This window comes from Stegastes partitus, unplaced genomic scaffold (assembly GCF_000690725.1).
Source record: "Stegastes partitus isolate 25-593 unplaced genomic scaffold, Stegastes_partitus-1.0.2 Scaffold1270, whole genome shotgun sequence".
Lineage (NCBI taxonomy): Eukaryota > Metazoa > Chordata > Actinopteri > Pomacentridae > Stegastes > Stegastes partitus.
This window is the reverse complement of record NW_007579001.1, coordinates 2,862-20,238: the sequence shown is the minus strand read 5'-3', so window position 1 is coordinate 20,238 and position 17,377 is coordinate 2,862. Positions and strand designations below refer to the sequence as shown.

The window sequence follows — 17,377 nt, the reverse complement described above, 5'->3', positions numbered from 1 at the left end:
CGGTGGGCAGGGAGGGCGACGGGCTTTGACTTTGGATGCTTAGTCACGTTTTTTTTTTGTTTTTTTTTTTGGGTTCGTCCGAGCAGGGAGGATGGAGCAGGTGCAGGAGGAGCAGTGAGGAGACGCAGCCGGGAGGAGCACCGCGGAGTCCGGAGCGGAGGATGCTTGTTTGCCGCAGGCCCCGCTGTCGTGAAATTGGATACCGACTTGCGGCGGATGGGGTGACCGAGCTCGCTGCTCCGCCGGGGAGGTCCCTGCCGTCGGACGTTACCGGGGAGGGAGCTGCCTGCGCCCGGTTCTAAGGAAGGAAGGAGTGGCAAGAGGGGAAAATGCAGACGGAGGAGGAGACGGCCACCGCAGAAGAGCCCATTTTGGAGGAAGGGTCGGGACGAGAGCAGGTAAGAAAGGACATCTTTTTCTGTGTTTTTCTCCCCCCCTCCCTCCGCTTCCCTTCACACGTTTGTTTATTAAAGTTGCACCGTCAAGAAGCAGCTCCCGTGTTATTCCCAAAACAAGCGTTTGTGCATCACAGTGCGTGCATGTGCAGCCTCCCCCTCTTTCATTGACAAAACACGTCTTTGCTGTTAAGTGCAAGGACACGGAGAAGGACCTTGGCTTTAGTATGAATGGAAGCAGGCTGTGGTTTTGGTAAACAGTGAGGGGAGGGTGCTCTGATGGTCTGTGCTGCTGTAAAGCCACAGAAGTGATATGATACAAGGCTGTGTGAGGTTTTACTCTTTAGAGGAGGGGGGACATGGTCTTCATAGTGGTCCACCTGCCAGCTGCCACCGCTGAAATACACTAGAGGGTGACATCACAGTTGAGCCACACACACCCACATTTCTGCCAAAATACCAGAGTGGCACCGAATGTGGATGAAAACACAGCCCCCTGAGCAGCATGTTGGCTTATTTCACATTACAGGGAATGATGATTCTTTACATTACACCACTCAGGAGTGTGTTTTCCTCTATTCTGTGGCTACTTTACTCACACACACCAACCTCATGTCCTTTTACACGGCTGCTGAACCCTTCAAATCAAAACACAGAGAGCACAAGAAACACATCATCTCCCTCAAAGTGTCGTGTTTACATGCAACACAGAGCCTTGACTGTGTTTGGAGGATCGCTTTCAGTACACACCCCTGTTTCCCCCCTCCAACACACTCGCACGTCTTCAGCGTCTAAGCGATCCACCACCTCCTCTATTACTCATACAGCTCTTTGAATAAGCACCATCATTCACTCATGATGTTTTTGGGTTAAAAAAAAAAAAAAAAGCAACAGATATAGAGTGCGTTATCCATGGCAACACATTATATAAGTCGCTTGCCAGGGAAAAAAAATAACCATCCAGGCATGCTGTTATTCTCACTAACATTCACAGTAAATATCTTTAGAAAAACACCACAGTGGGCTTGTTGCATTAAGTTGTGTACAGGTTGTGAATGTCAGCTTCAGAGCTACAACCTACAATTATTCAATCTGTCCATTAGCCAGACGTCCCTTTCTGATTAATTTATGTTTTTTTGGGTGTTTGTCTCTAAAATGTCAGAAAACAGTCCCCAAAAAATACACACTAGTGACATTTAAAAAGCAGCACAACACGAGCGTTTTATTCCGACAGCCAATCAGTCGTGTGCCAGTTGAACAGTGGATAAATCGACTGACTGTTTTAGCTTTAATGAGCTTTAAATATCTTACTTGAGTGGCCTCGAGGCAAGAAGCTCACTTTATCTTTTACTGTTGGAAGAGGAGTTGGGTCTTAATTGTCCGGCCCATTTGTGGAACATGTTAAGATTGAGCCATGACGGATGCTGGAGCTTTGAGGCCGATGCTGATAAAACGATTTCTGGAAATAGAAAACCCTGATGTAGTCTTTCTATAAATATATTTGTAATCAAACACTGGAGTTATATCGAAGAGGGAAAGTTATCTTTTTCTAGACACCGCTTGACTCCGCACCGCCATCTGCTCAGCTGTGATGCATGCTCTGCTGCATGTGCTGCAGACAGAGCAGTGTAAATAAGCTGTAAATAGATGGCCTGTTTTACTAACTATGTGTTGTCACCACTTCTAAATCACCATGAGCATATTTTCCAGCATTATGTTGTGGAGACGAGTGTAAACGTTTCACACTGGAGAGCAGATAACTTCCACAATCGGCCAGTAAAATCAGCTAATCTCTATATTAGTCAGTCTTTGATTTAAGATTAGCCGAACTACGAAATGGCTAATAAAACTGACAATAAGAGACAGAATTAAGCATTTGGCACTTACGTCGTAGTAATTTAAAGCCCTAAGTGTATAATATGTAGAGTTACTAAGCCTGTTAAATGATCCCTTTCACTTTATTCCACCACTCTGCTCTCTTTATCTGTACCTGCAGTGCAGACAATGCGATGTAATGCAATGATTTCAGCCTGCATCTGTTCTCTGCCTCCATTACTCGCTCTCATCTTCCACTCTTGGTCTCCTTCCTGTTTTAGATTTGCCTTGTGGAGTTTACAGCCTGTCTCTCTCCCTCTCTCTCTATAGCCTTGACTCTCCCTCTCAAGCATTTGCACTCTCATATCTCCCTTAACTTCATTCACTCTGTGGCCCACATGGGTATGCACATACGCTCACACGAGCATTAATACAAATGAAGGAGAGCCGCAAGATATTAAAATTTCAATTCCGAATTACACATACCTCTGTGTAATCATTCTTACATGGAAATGGTTCTTCCATTAGAAGGGCGGGCTGTTGCATTAAACCAAGCGTTTATGGTTTCTTTTCAAGTCTCGCTAACTAATGGTAAGACTGTAGTCCACCAAATGGCAAAATATGCATCAGCAGAAGGGAGAAGAAAACAATTTAATGTCTAAAAACAGAATAACGGAGTTGCATTATCAAAGTAAAAGACGAGAGTAAAAACTAAATCCAAAACCCTACAGGGAAAAGGTGTCGCTTTCTACAGAATCATGCAACTTCTCACAAAAATAAACACGTTTATCGTATCAAAAGTGGCCACAAACTACAGTGTGCATTGTAGTAAATGCATGTAGCAGACCAACCATTAAGTTTACTAATAGACAGTTTAGTTTTTATTAGAAAAACGGGAAAGCTTCACAGGAGAAGGCGACACAAGGCTTACAACAGCAGGAAACAACTGCTTTTCTTGGGGAAGAATATGTCAAGCTGAAACACTTGATCTAAAATTAACACGCGTGCGGTTTTGGTCTGCTGTAAATCTTTTTCCTGCCCCTCAAAGCAAAACCAAGTGTCTCTTTAAATAAGTTATTCCACGCACGCAAGTTTAATTCGGCGGCAGATGTTGCACCTCTCAGCATATATGTAACACTTGGATTTTTTGCGACGAATGCAACACCCAGCTTTACAGATGTTCTGGGTTAATTGTCAATTACGCTACTTTTACATAATTTACACCTGCAAATAATAAGATAGCAGATTGCACATTTGCTGCAGAGGTAAATGGTTACTTTCTTGACTGCACAATATGTATGAGGTTTGGTTAATTTTGACTGATTATCAGCCTGGCTATATTCTGCAATTTACTAATTACTGGAGCAATAACCAATAGTAATATTAATGCACTGCTTTGACTCACTTGTCTCAAGCAGTGTCACAGCACGATCTGATTTGTTGCCCAACACAACTAATTGCCAATCAACACTAAAGGAGAAATGTTGAAAAGTTCTTAGTTTACCTCCGCTATGACACAGGTGTTGTAGCAGGAGAACGCAATTTGTGGCAGGATATTGGGATGCAAATATGGAATAATTTTCTTGATAAATAATCGGCAGCATTACCGATCACTGCTCAGTTAATTGACAACACAAATTGGGCGCAATAGACATTTATTCTCTTTCGATGTTGCTGTTTTGGTCAACAGACGCATGATTTAGGCTGCTACAGATGTCCATCCATCCATTATCTATACACCGCTTAATCCTCACTAAGGTTGGGGGGGGGAGCCTAGCACACTCACATTCACACCTACAGACAATTTAGAATCACCAACTAGCCTCAGCATGTTTTTGGACCTTGTGGGAGGAAACCGCTGCACAGGGAGAACATGCAAACTCCACGCAGAAAGATCCCGGGTTTCCTTACCAGGATGCGAACCGGCGACCTTCTTGCTGCGAGGCAACAATGCTAACCACGGAACCACCTTGCAGCCCTCCTGCAGATGTGATTGGGATATAAGAAAGGTGTCCTTGTCAACCCCAGCTTTGTCTAAATATATGAGGGCTGGTCAGAGGCTATTAGGCGTCACAGAAGTCTTTGTCATGGTGGCCACTTGCTAGCCAAACCCCCACAATCCTCCCTGCTTGCCAACATGGACCTGTTCGGGTCGCTGCAGTATTAAACAGTAAGAGGTACTACATCTAATCCACAGTACATCTTCTGACATGCATTTAGAGAATACAGATTTTGACTTTCCTTTAAAGCTTATGAGCCATGTGACATTCTATCTTCTCCACTCAACGTTTCAGACTGTGCCCCCTCGGAGGTTTGCGAAAAGGTTCTTAACCGCTTGCGTAACATTAAGAAACAGCTTGGATGCAGAAATGCTTTTTTTTTTTTCTCCTATGAATTGGATTGATTTTAATAACTTTAATGTACTTCAAGTCTGTGTAATCTAGGATTAGGATAAAATGACTCAGATTGGATTGGGGGCAAAACAAAGACTTGATTGGGACATCCCTACAGAGGCATTTCAGCAAAGTTTATTTTTCTAGGAGTTTGTATTATTCTATTTTCTAACAAAGATTTTCATTTTAACTGTTGGTCTCATTGATTACTGATAACTGGAATCTTCATCGGCCCTGATAAAACCACGTCTTCATAAGCTTAAACCTCAAATCCCAGCTTTTAGTTTGCTCTTGTACTGATTGTGTCCTGAGATGTAAATGAGATTCAAAAACAGCTTTTGCCCCCATATGTTGGCAAAACAATGACTCATTATACAGATGGACAATAGCAAAGCAGATTATGCTGCAGTTGTTTCTGTGGATGTTCTGAGGCCGTGAAAGCGTACAGTAGCTGCCATTTTCCTCCACAGTATGTAACTGACATTAATTCAAGCTGATGTATAGGCTAACTGCTACTTCCAGTGATATTTCATTTATGAGAAGGAGACCTAGACCTTACTCACTGATAATTGCCACTGCTGGGTTTTTGGCCTCCACTGAGCTCACTGTAAAACAATAAGGAATGTCACATTGCGAGCATATGATGACACATTGCCACGGCATCAAGTGTGAACAATTTATTTCTTGTTTCAGCACAGTTAGTAGAAACCTGACTCAACCCAGTCGCGCCGAAAGCCTTTTTAACAGTGTACTGCAGGCATCAACAGCACATTTTCCTCTCCTCACTTCCTCATTTCATTTGCCACCCACATGCTAGGATTGCTAATTATAGCTGCTCCAGTCACACCTAACCAGCTGAATCAGTATGAGCTGAGACGCGGAGGGGGAGAGAGAGCGCCACTCGTTTTCTATTAGACACCTGAACGCAGGGAGGGGTGTGTAAATATCTTACGCGCGGTGCACAAATGTGGAATTTGCACAATCCAAAATATAACCCCAGCGAGGTTTTATGACAGAAATAAAATGATGTACCAGAGTGAAATGGGGAGCTGTAAGAGATTCACGTTTCCTGTGCATATATAAATGCAAAGAGCCGGCGTGTGGCAGTAAATTCTACAAGAACAAGGAGGTTTTTACAGGCTAAAGCGAATGCAATCGCTGAAAAAGCCCTTGCACTGTTAGTCGAGGCACGGTATATCTCCTGTTTACATGGCGTGTTTAAAATGCAAGCAAGAATCCTCTGAAATCTCTCACGCAAATAACCTGAGGTCAAGGATTCGTGTCAGCTATGTGGGCTCTTTTTTTTTTTTTTTTTTACCCCCATACAGCTCTTCTGTAGTGCCTGCAGATGCTCAGCAATGTAGAGAAAATATGCGAGCGTACTCATCCCTGCATAAATTACTCAGATATGTAATTAATGAAGCAGAGTTTGTCATGTAAAGACCACCCTGATTCAGTCCTCATCAAAAGAGCTTGTAAGGAAGGCGGTCCAAACTTCCAGCCTGAAAAAAATGAAAGCCGACACCATCCAGACTCGGCTATATAGATTTCTATTCGTTACGATGTCAAGGAGACTGAGATTTGCCTTTGATCTGTTGCAGCCCGACACCAGAGCAAAGACTCGACGCAGGCAGCTGCAGCACATACAGATTCATGGCACAACCGGAGAGCTGTTGTGCTCGCCGAGAGCTACTTTCTCATGCAAAAGTGATTCCAGAGTCCCTGTCTTACATTGTGGTCAGACCCTAAAGAGGTGTTTTGATCAGACCATGTGATTTAAGTATCTGTGAGGCAGCTGAGAGCTTTGGCTGCTGTGAAACCCGGAGCAAAGCATCTGATTGTACACGGAAAACCCACCCAAGTTGTGCGGAGATGTTGTTTACTGTCATAAATGTCTCGAACTGGACATTAAAAATAAAATATCTGGAATAATTAGGGATCCACATGCGCTATATATCTGACTGGCATTGGTTGTATTGATTGTATGAAGTAGATTGCATGACTATTCCATTGTAAATTCAGCCGTTTATCACTGTTATTCTAAAATCTGTTTTGCTTCACCGTCCATTAATTCATTCAGCAACACCAGGCCTTAAACAAAAACAATTCGTATAACAGATTTTAAATTTGTTTTCACACTTGATATTGGCAGAGATCAGGTTAAAAAAGAGGAGTGGACAGTTTTAGAATAACAACTAAGGAGGAACTGGAAGGAGATTTTCTCATTTCCAAGTTACATCTTCTCCACAGTAGACGTTTTGTCTTATTAACAACTAGCTAAAGCTGCCGTCTATCACGTAATAGTCTGCTAGATGGAGAATTTGATCCTCCATTAGCACCTATTTGATTATTTCTGTAAACTGCCAGCATCTACTTTAATGTTATATTGGGCAAAGTACTGAAATGTTTTTGTTTTTTGTTATCTACTGCACATATAGGTCGGTGTGGACTTTTTTGTTTTGTGTGGCGACTGTGGGAAGTCTTTGGTTTACTTCCTTGGCTGAAGGTGTTTTTGGGTTGTCCATACGTCATCCCATTGAGATTTTGGTGCTCAAAGGTCGCTGTGACCTCACAAATCAGGCTAAAACTCAACTCATGAACACAAAACATCAGTAACGCTTGAGGAGAAATTCTTAATATTTGGCACCAGTAGTCACTTGAACTCAGCGTTGAACAGATGCCTTTGGAGGAGCTCACCTTCTTTCATTTTTTATGGTCAGAAATGGCAGATACAACATTTATAAACCCCTTAATCTAGCTCATATGCTTTGTTGTTGCTAAGAATAGCTTCAGTGTTATTAGGAGATACCAAGACCATGATTTGGTGCATTTTTTCGCACATTGAAATTTGACGCTATGGTTGAACAACAATATCTGTTAAAGATGGAATGGATTGAATTTCTGCTGTTGTTTGTCATCATGCGATGGATTCAGAATCTGCATAATTGGACACGTAGATCAAAGAGTCTTTGATTATGGGTGAGGTCAAATATGAAAAAAATGAGGCTGTTGTGAAATGTCCAATCTTTTCAGTGCACATTAACAAAAAAAGTAATCATGCAACAGTCGGCGCGGGATATTTTCTGAGCCATATGTGTATGCATGTCTGAACAACACAAAACAAATAGAATACTTTACAATATAGTCATATTTTTCATTGTTGGACCCCACTTTGTAGGAATTAACCTTGTTTGATGGTCCAGCTGAAGACCTCTGATGGTTTAAAATGGATTAACCCAAAGGACAACCATGATGGAGATTTCTGTGCTGGTTAAAAGCTTCTGGTCAGAGCTCAAATAAGCCAGATAAACTGTCGTTTATTTTGACAGTGTTTTATCACCAGCTTAGTGTTTGATGTGCTTTTGCAGCAAATGTCACCTGTCTGTGGTTAACGAGCTGTATCAGCATGTTTTATCTGTATTAGCAATTAGTCAATTATAGATGGTTAAAGCTGACATTTACTGAAAACTGTTTCCAGTTTGCCTCCCCAGCGCCCACCTATTATTTTTCCTTTCTATGTTCACTACATGTATTATTTGAGTCTGGCTTTAAACTGCAACTTCGCTGCTCGGTGGACAAACAACAACAAGCTGGTAACTCTAGTTACTGGTGCCACTGCTTCGACCCTGAGCTCATTAAGCTGTCTCTGGGCCGTGTCACTCAGGGACAGCACATTTCAGCGTGTCTTGTCTTTACCTGTGGGAATAAGAACTGCTCATACTGACAAAAACTGATTGGCATAAGTGCATGCAGGAATAATTTGACTCCCGTCTTGGCTGATTTCCCTCACACCGGCCTCACCAGAGCTGCAGAGTCTTGATGAAAATGTTGGCCCAGAACCTCGAAGGTTGTTTTTTTATTGCTAGAATATTCTCTTTGGGTGACATTTATTTGCCAAAGGTAACAGGAGGGAAAAAAAAAGATTTGGAGGCATCAAGACAAAATGAGAGAGGGAGGGAGAAGGACGAAAAGGATGGATTTTGGCAGCGAGCTTCCCTGGAGAGAGGTGCAGTCTGTCACTGCTGCCATCTCTTTAGTCTCTCTCCTCCCTCTCTCTCATTTTGTTTCCTTTCATACTTGCATTCATGAAAAGTTCATGACCGTTTCTCCATCTCTCTCACGCTCCTCATCCTCCTCCCCCCTCTGCCGCTACACTACACTTTTAGCCCAATCAATCCACTTAGAGACAGACTTTCAAAGAGGATGTAACAGAGGAGACGTGGGGGTGAGGACGAAGTGGGGGGGGAGGAGGAGGAGAGGTTGGGATTGGAGAGTAAATGCTTAGGAGATGGGAGGGAAGATTCGGGGAAGGAGGAGGAAAGAAAAAAAAAAAAAGGATTATGTAAGAATAAAAAGGATGTGAAGAGAGGAGGCATTCAGGAAATAGAAAATATGAAATTGGCACCAGTGATAATTTACCCGAAGTCTGCAATCGGATGCTTTTTCGAGGGAGCTTTAGCAGAGCGGTGACGGGCTGCTGGAGTGTAGGTGCCCTTCACTCTGCCTTTCACTACTTGCCCTTGACGTACAGTTGTAAAATAAATAAAAAAAAAACAGAAAGGCAGTGCGTATGGGTGTGTGTCGCAGCGAGCCAAACATGCCAGCGAGTCGCACATTGTGGATGAAGGAGATGAGAGTGTGCATGAGAGAAGGAGTGAGTGATAAAGAGGGAGGGAGAGGGGCTTGTGTGTTTGATAAATGGAGGGAGTGATGTGCTGACAGGACAGACAGACCTGACTGAGAGGAGGAAAGGACGATGGTGTCATCCCATCTGTGGGGTTTTTTTTTTTTGGCATCTGCTCTGTTGCTCTTTTGCCTTGTCGCATTCAGGCAGCGGCGGCGAGGAGAGGGCGCACGCATGTACCGACCCAAATAACACACATGACGCAGGCAGCACAGGTGTGTGTTACCTGTGTTCCCTCACCTCCACACGCATGACGTACACAATCTCTTCCCTGCTCTCCCTCATTCACACGTACACACAAATTGCAGCAGCAGCAGCGCCGATGATGTTGGAGTGGAGTCGGTTGGCTACAGAACAGTCTAGAAGCATCATCTAAATTATTCACATACTCTTTCGCTGGCTGCATTACAATGCTGAGAACGTGCATGCTGGCGTGAGCGTGGATAGAAATATGGCGAGAGAGAGAGAGAAGAGGGGCACATTAGAGCATCTATGCATGTTTCTAAAGCACGCGTGTGTGTTTGAGTGCACTGTAATATGATGTCTTCCCAGTGCAAGTGAGGCCGTGTGCACTTAGAGGGCGGCATAAACAGCGTGTGCGTCTAATGTGCAGCACTTATCTTATGATGGGTATGGCCCAGTCTAATGCGTTCTGCTGGTCAGGACCTCAGCTTACGCTCTGAAATATGAAACTGTTTACCAAACAGGAAGGTTGTGGTTATTAAAACCTCACCAGGGGGTCACCAGTTGTGTTAAATCTTTGTTCCTGGCTTTATATATTTGATGTAGCAACCATAGCTGCAATCATTTTCACCTGTCAGACACGATTAAATATTCACATCGTGAAGCACGCTGTATTATTTATCACAATCCTGACTGTCAACATGAGTACATAGAAGTTTGTCAAATGTTTTGGCTCTGCTATATTAAGAATATTACAAGCTGATTGGTAGAAGGGAAGCACCGTTTATCGCTCAGGTTGATTGCAGGAAGTGTAATGTGAAGGCTGCTTAACGCAATCATGCTGCAACTTCTTTTCTTACTTGAGACAAAAAAAACTGACATGGTTCTCTTTTTTTTAATGACTAATCTGCAAGAGAAAACTTTTCTAACAGAACACTACTGACTCTGATTAACCCTCCTGTTAGCTTTGGGGTCAGTCTGACCCCATTCAACGTTTAACATCTCTAAATAAGTCATTGACATATTTTCGTCAGTTTTATTTAAAGGGTTATTTACACATAAACTTGGGTAACAATTTCAATTCTGATATTTTGGGGGGTTTAAATTGCTGGGGTCGAATTGAACCCAAGTGTAAAATATGTCAGTAAATCTGAAGGTAATAGGAGGGTAAAGGGTCCTGGATACACTCGGCTTTTTAAACTTTATTTACAAGACATGGCGTTTGTCGACATGCAGCCTCTACATGATCGAGGAACAATAGAGAATATTAATAAACTCAAGGGTTTCAAGAGGTTCCTTACACTTTGTGCTCGGACCCTAACTATTGAAAGGGAAGATTTGGTTGCAAAACAGAAACACCAATGAAGGTTATAAGGCTGCACAATTTATGGAATATTAATCTTGATTGGGGTTTTGGCTCCTTACAATTAAATGAACACGATCAAGTGCAATAATGAGCCTTAAAATGTGCTCCGCTAAAAACAACAACAGCCCACGTCATGGGTAAATTCTGACATTAGAACTCCTTATTTCACTCTTTTCAAAGTAATTTATAGTCACATATCTATTTAAGTTGCTGTGCTGCAGTAACTAATGGAGACTAGAGGCTTCTCTGTGTACAGCCGCCAGGCTACCTACAATTATAACCTGCAGGTGAGGCGTTTAAGCAACATCGGTAAAATTGACCGTTTATCAATAAGTAGATGTTCAACAAGGGACATGATTTGGGTACAGTTTTTTTAGTGTGTTCCCTGGAGGAGATGCTCTGAATCCAGTTGAAGAATCTCATTTTGATGCAGATTTTTTTTCTGTGAAATCAATGAATAATTAATGATTATTATGATAAAATAATTCTGATTAGCATGCTCAGAGCAGGTTGTCAAGCAGAGCTAAACATTCTGGTGCTTGAGGCTAACATTTGCTAGCACAGAGATATTAAAACTGAGTTCTTGCTGAAGAAAAGATAGCATGTACATCTTCCTGACCATTTTCTCAATCAGACTTGTCATTTAGCCTTCTGTTTTTGCTGTTTTCCCACTGCAATGTATTATTCACATTACAGAAAGTTGCTGCACCACAGTCTCCATTTTCTGTACATCTGTTTCCCCATGGATCATGTGACGTGGTGCACTGCTGCCTGATTGCTCTATCTGGTGCCATAATGTTAGTAATATATGGTAGTATGTGATGTGAAAGTATTTTCCAGTCTTGCAGTGTCCACGTCTAAGATTAGACAGAAGAATATCTGTTAAGTTTCTCCTCATGTATGTGATGCAGCTCGATTTCAAAGTCTGTTAGCATTCTAAAAGTATAATCTGTCATCTGTCTCTGTGCCCTCACAGCAAAGGCCAGTCCAGCAGTCTCTGGCGTCCTCTTTGTGTCGGGAGTCCCACTGGAAGTGCCTCCTCCTGACCCTCCTCATGTACGGCTGCTTCGCCACGCTGGCCTGGTGCGCTCTCTGTCGTGTTCCCGTCCTCGGCTCCTCCTCCATAATCCCCCTCAGTGGCGACGACGACGCCACCTCGGCGGCCTACTACAATGACATCCTGCACTTGGAGAGTCCGTGCTCCAGCGGCTACGTCTACATCCCCCTGGCCTTCCTGGCCATGCTGTATGTGGTTTACCTGGTGGAGTGTTGGCACTGCTTCTCCAAGACGGCCATGTTGGCTCACGCTGAATTCCAGGTATCTACCAAAGCTGGTTTTAGTGGCACGGTTGAGCACCGCGACCACAACATCCAGCAGACTGAGGTTTAGAGCAGCCAGAGAAATAAGACATTAAATAGGAAATTCTGTTTACTTATTGATTGCCGTGTTGTGTCTGCAAAATCGTTAAAATGCAATGGGTAAATCAATAAAAATAGCAGTGTTTGGGAAAGATAAACAGTAATCACTGCTCTAAATACACCCACGTTTAATGCAGTTTGCTCAGACTTTTAATATTTCATGAGGAGAGAACACCATTTTACAACTTTCGACTTGAGTGTGGGAAAAAAATAATACTCAGCCATGTGGAGAAAAGCTGACCTGGGGTCATCAGTCTGTTTTTTACTCTACTCTGGTCTGTGTTGTTGAATTCCAGTAGCATATTGCATATAGTTGTTCATCTGCCACAGCCAAACATCTTCTTCACACTAAAGAAACGATAGCAGAGCCTGTTTTGCTCCAGATTTCAGACTTTAACTATATTTTATGCAAAACGATAACGTCTGTTTTTCCTGCCATTGCCTGTGATTTATTTGTAGAAACTGGAGAGCATACTGGCATGTTTTAAAAGTGCCATAAATAAATTAGATTCCGCTTTTGTTCTTTGACACAGGAGGTGTATGAGCGTGTGCAGAGGCTTCAGCAGGCCACGCCCTGCATTTGGTGGAAGGCCATCAGCTATCACTACGTGAGGAGGACCAGACAGGTGACGAGATACCGCAACGGAGACGCGTATACGACCACACAGGTGAGAGGACGCCTCCGAACACACACACTCACACTTTCACTCACTTTCACCCTTTTCTTTTGATATTGTTTGTAGCTGCACTGTAAACCTTTAAGTTGTAAGCTTTTATAATAACTGCTATGCACATCTTAATTTCTCCTATAGTGAAATATTGCGGGGCTGTGTGCAAACAGCTGTGTGCAGTAAGAAAAATATTCTATTAGTAACCACGCTTTATTGTTGCTGAAACATATGCGGAGATTAAAATGTCTTCCCATTAACTTCCTTTCTCCGCTTCTGTTCTCCCTCCTCCTTCCTCTCTCCATTTTCTTCTTCGTCATTCTGTTTCCCTCTGTCGATGCCCTTCCCTCCTCAGGTCTACCACGAGCGGGTCAACACTCACGCCTCCAGTTCAGAGTTCGACTACGCCCGCTACGGTGTCAAAGATGTATCGAAGGAGCTGCTCGACCTGCAGCTGCATCCTGCTGTTCGCCTGCGTTTCACCAAGTGTTTCAGGTACCCGCGAGATATCACTTCTAACTCTGGTTGACTGGATTTGATCTTAGAAGTGCACTTCCTTTATTTTTATTTTAACAAGATATTGACAAATTTTTCGTGTTCTTTAGCTTCTCAAGTGCTCGTGCTGAAGCTGCCTACCTCACCCAGGTAAGATGTTCCAGAAGACGCATCTAAATGTATTTCAAATAGTTATTGGTCCTTTTAGTATTAGTCATTATTTGAACCTTGACTAATACTAAAAGCATCTAAACGCATTTCAAATAGTTAATGGTGCTTTTAGTATTAGTCAAGGTTCAAGTAATGATTATTCTCAATAGACATCAATTTAGCTTTTAGGTAAATGAGTCATTGCTGCAGACCTCAAAAAGGAGGACTAATAACTAATCAACCCGTGTTCTACTTAAAGTGTTGTCGTTTAAGTACATTTCATACTTTGCATCCAAATTCACATCCCTTCTTTGGTTGAACTGCTGTTAAAGTATTTATTGCAGCAAGGTGTTGCATATATAATTTAAGTAAAAAATGTACAAAATGACCTTTCCAACAATGCTAGTAGCTTGTCTGTGTGACAAAGTGATTGTGAGAAAAATAATTTTGCGTTTGCATCAAATGCATACAGCTGTGTTTCCATTTCAACACCCTTTAGTCTTGTTTGAATTACTCGTGTATAGCTATGTCAATATCTAGATGTGTTAATATCAATGCAATGCAGATATTATCATATATATGCAATAATATGTTAATATCAATGCAATGCAGATATTATCATATATATGCAATAATATGTTAATATCAGATCACAGGAGAGAGTGGAACTATTCATTTCACACAATGTCATTTCACTCTCCTGTTGTTTAGTTGAATAAGTCATGCAGTCCCCATAACGTAAACACCAGAAACCAGCCTTTCTGATGATACTAGTTGTTTATGTGCACCAAAGAGTGATCTGGTTTTGAAAGTTCTGCATTGTGTCCAACACAGGACTGACATTACGCCCCGCTTTGTGTGGGAAAATTAACACAAAATAATGAATTTGCTGTTTTATTAAAATGATTCAGAAGCTGTAGGCTGCTGTATGTGAACGAACCAGTGAATAAAACAATGACAGTTATTTTCGTCAGGCGGTAAGCACATACTTTTTCTGATTATATAGTCACCATCTATCTCACCGTCATGGTTCTCACGTTACCAGCTTCCAGACAAGAGGTGTCTCTACTGATAGGATTTTATGGTGACATACTTTTAAAAACATGATGTTTCAAAATGTTCATATGAAAAATCTGCAAGTATTAACATATCAAATGATGGAAGATCTAAAAAAAAATCCCTGACTGTTCTGAAAACGGTTCTGTTCCCTTATTATGACAAAGATAAAAGCTTTAAAGTGAAGGTGGTGATATTACCCTGAAAATATCCTAGAGCTAATGGTGTTCTTCCATTTTGTCTTCATAAATGTGGAGAAGCCGGTTAAACTGAGTAAAATCCATAAATTATAAGTATCTTGTTCAGTAAATTACTCAAACCAGTTTTAAATTTATTCTCTCGAACATTTCAGCACTAATTCTTACACAGCATGTTACTCTGCTCCCTTTTCTTTCACTGCAAGCGAGCGCGCTTCTTTGGCGAGAACGAGGGGCTCGACGACTACATGGAGGCCCGGGAGGGGATGCACCTGAAGAACGTGGATTTCCGCGAGCACATCCTGGCGTTCCCAGATCCTGCGCATCAGCCGTGGTTTTCGAGGCACCGGGTGTTCTGGCTGGCTTCCGCTTTCCTCCTGTCCTGGCCGCTGCGAGTGGTGTCTGAGTATCGCACAGCATATGTCCACTACCACGTGGAGAAGCTGTTCGGGGAGGACGAGGACACGGGCGGAGGCGGGGGAGTCGGCGGAGGAGGGCCAGGTGGAGGCGGGAGAGGGGACGGGGTTGAAAGAGGGACTGAGAATGGAATCCATCCAGGAGGGATTGGGATTGGAATTGGCATGAACGGGACAAGCTACCGAGCCATCTCCCGCGTGAACACAGTGGACATGACAGAATTGGAGTGGCACATCCGCTGTAACCAACAGATGGTCCCGAGCTACTCCGAAGCCCTCCTTATGGACTTGGACACGAGTGGGGGGACGAACCCCACGGTCTCGACGCCCCTCTCCGGGCCCCCGGGCACCACCCCCAGCCAGGGCTCCAACCCGCCTCCTCTGGCTCTGCCTGTGGTGTTCAACTCGGCTTACCTCCTACAGAGCTGCCCCCGGTGCCGGAGGACCACATCGAGCGCCAGTCTTCCCTCCAGGCTACGGGCCCCGATGGGAACCACGGCCCTGCTAAACGCTACCGTGGCAGGGATCAGGGCGGCAGGGCCTGGAGGTGCAGGCATCGGAGGAAGACTGGTGCTCAGTCGGAGCGGATTCTCTCTGGGGAGACTCGGAGGTGGGCGCCAGAACAGCCTGTTTCATTCAAGAAGCATGGGGGGAGGCCTGGGTGGAAGTAGGGAGGATGGAGGAGGGAGCGGGGGAGGAGGAGGAGGAGGTAGTGGAGGTGGGGGAGGAGGAAGTGGAGGTGGAGGAGGCGGAGGGGGAGGAGGCGGGGGAGGATTCCTGGGGTTAGGTTCAAGACAGGACAACGAGGAGACCAGAGGAGTGCTCGAAGGAGAGGGCGACGACGACGAGGAAGAGGAGCAGGAGGAGGAGGAGGAGGTGAGGATGAGGGAGGACAGGGGGAGAGGAGGGAGAGAGAGGGACGAGGAGGCAGAGCAGGAGAGCGGAGGGGGAGCAGAGTTGAGGGAGGGGAGGGAGGGGAGGGAGGGGGACAGGGATCGACCTCCATCCTACCAGGACGCATTCTTCTTCCCTGTCCTCATTATCCACGGAGAGGAGAGCTGCCACGCCGGAGACGACATGTGACAAAGAGAAAAATAAGTAAGAGCTGGAAGGTTCAGGCAGAAAGAACAGAAGGAAAAGAGTGGACACACAGAGAGAGAGAGAGAGAAGAGAGGAGAGGATGCAGCCAGAACAAAGAGAAAGAGGTAAGAATAGATCTGCAGTAGACAGAATTACCAAGGAAACAGGGAAGAAGTTCAAATAAGTGAATAAGGGAAGGAAGAGAAGACGCAGGCGAGAATAGACAGGAAAGACTCGCAGTGCATACTGTAAAAAGTCAATAAACCCACGAGCTCAGAGGGAGATGAGAGCTGATAGAGAAGTGCAGGAGCGAGATAAGATGGAGGCTAAGAAAATGTGTGAAGGGAAGAAAATCCTGCACTTACTGCACAGATGGAGAGAGAGAGAGAGAGAGAGTGGAGGGGCGGCAGATTAGATATTTGGGAAAAACTTAGGAATGTCTGTTCCCAAATACATCTGTGCAGGAGCAGGATGGGGGATCTAAAGATAGCAGCATGGAGAGCAGTGGAGGGGAGGTGAACCAGCTGAGTGGTCGTGGGTAGTTGCACTGGAGGATGTTCAAAAGGGTATTTGAGGGGTTGAAACTTCAGTTTTGCTGAAATAGAAATGCAGAGAGACGAACTAAAAATGGGTTAAAGCAGGATGAGGTGAGATTTAAAGGATGAGATCACAAACAATGACAGAATGCAGTGCAGTGAAGCAGAGGTAAAGAACACGGCATGCCTTTGTGGAAAGAGAGCAAAATAGAAAATCCAGTGTTGGAGCGAATCAAATAAACACAAGATGGACACAGACCAGATTCTCCTAAATCTTATTTTCCATTTGACCAATAATTCGGATCCTTAAAAGCCACAGAACAGATTTCCCAAAAAAGATGCAGCATTTATCCCCCTCCGACTTCTAATCAGGAAATAGCATTGGAACAGGCCCCGGTGGACACAAGTCTTGTAGAAATGTCCTGAACAACTTCCACACAGCACCTGACGTTCACCCGTAACTGTAGGCAGTGCCAAGAAAAGAGGAGGAAACATCGATTTCCTCCCTGTCTCGTCATGCATAC

General features: G+C 43.8%; 1 protein-coding gene across 1 annotated transcript; it reads left to right on the top strand.

The window, feature by feature from the left end:
* The first annotated feature begins 329 nt into the window (after positions 1 to 329).
* On the top strand, positions 330 to 17,109 carry LOC103369314 (transmembrane protein 151B-like). Its single transcript, XM_008298002.1, has 7 exons — positions 330 to 398; positions 11,813 to 12,154; positions 12,789 to 12,923; positions 13,279 to 13,418; positions 13,529 to 13,568; positions 15,028 to 15,946; positions 15,992 to 17,109. Exons 1-7 carry the CDS (start codon positions 330 to 332, stop codon positions 16,318 to 16,320), a joined length of 1,974 nt encoding a protein of 657 aa, XP_008296224.1. The 3' UTR covers positions 16,321 to 17,109.
* Positions 17,110 to 17,377: the final 268 nt, after the last annotated feature.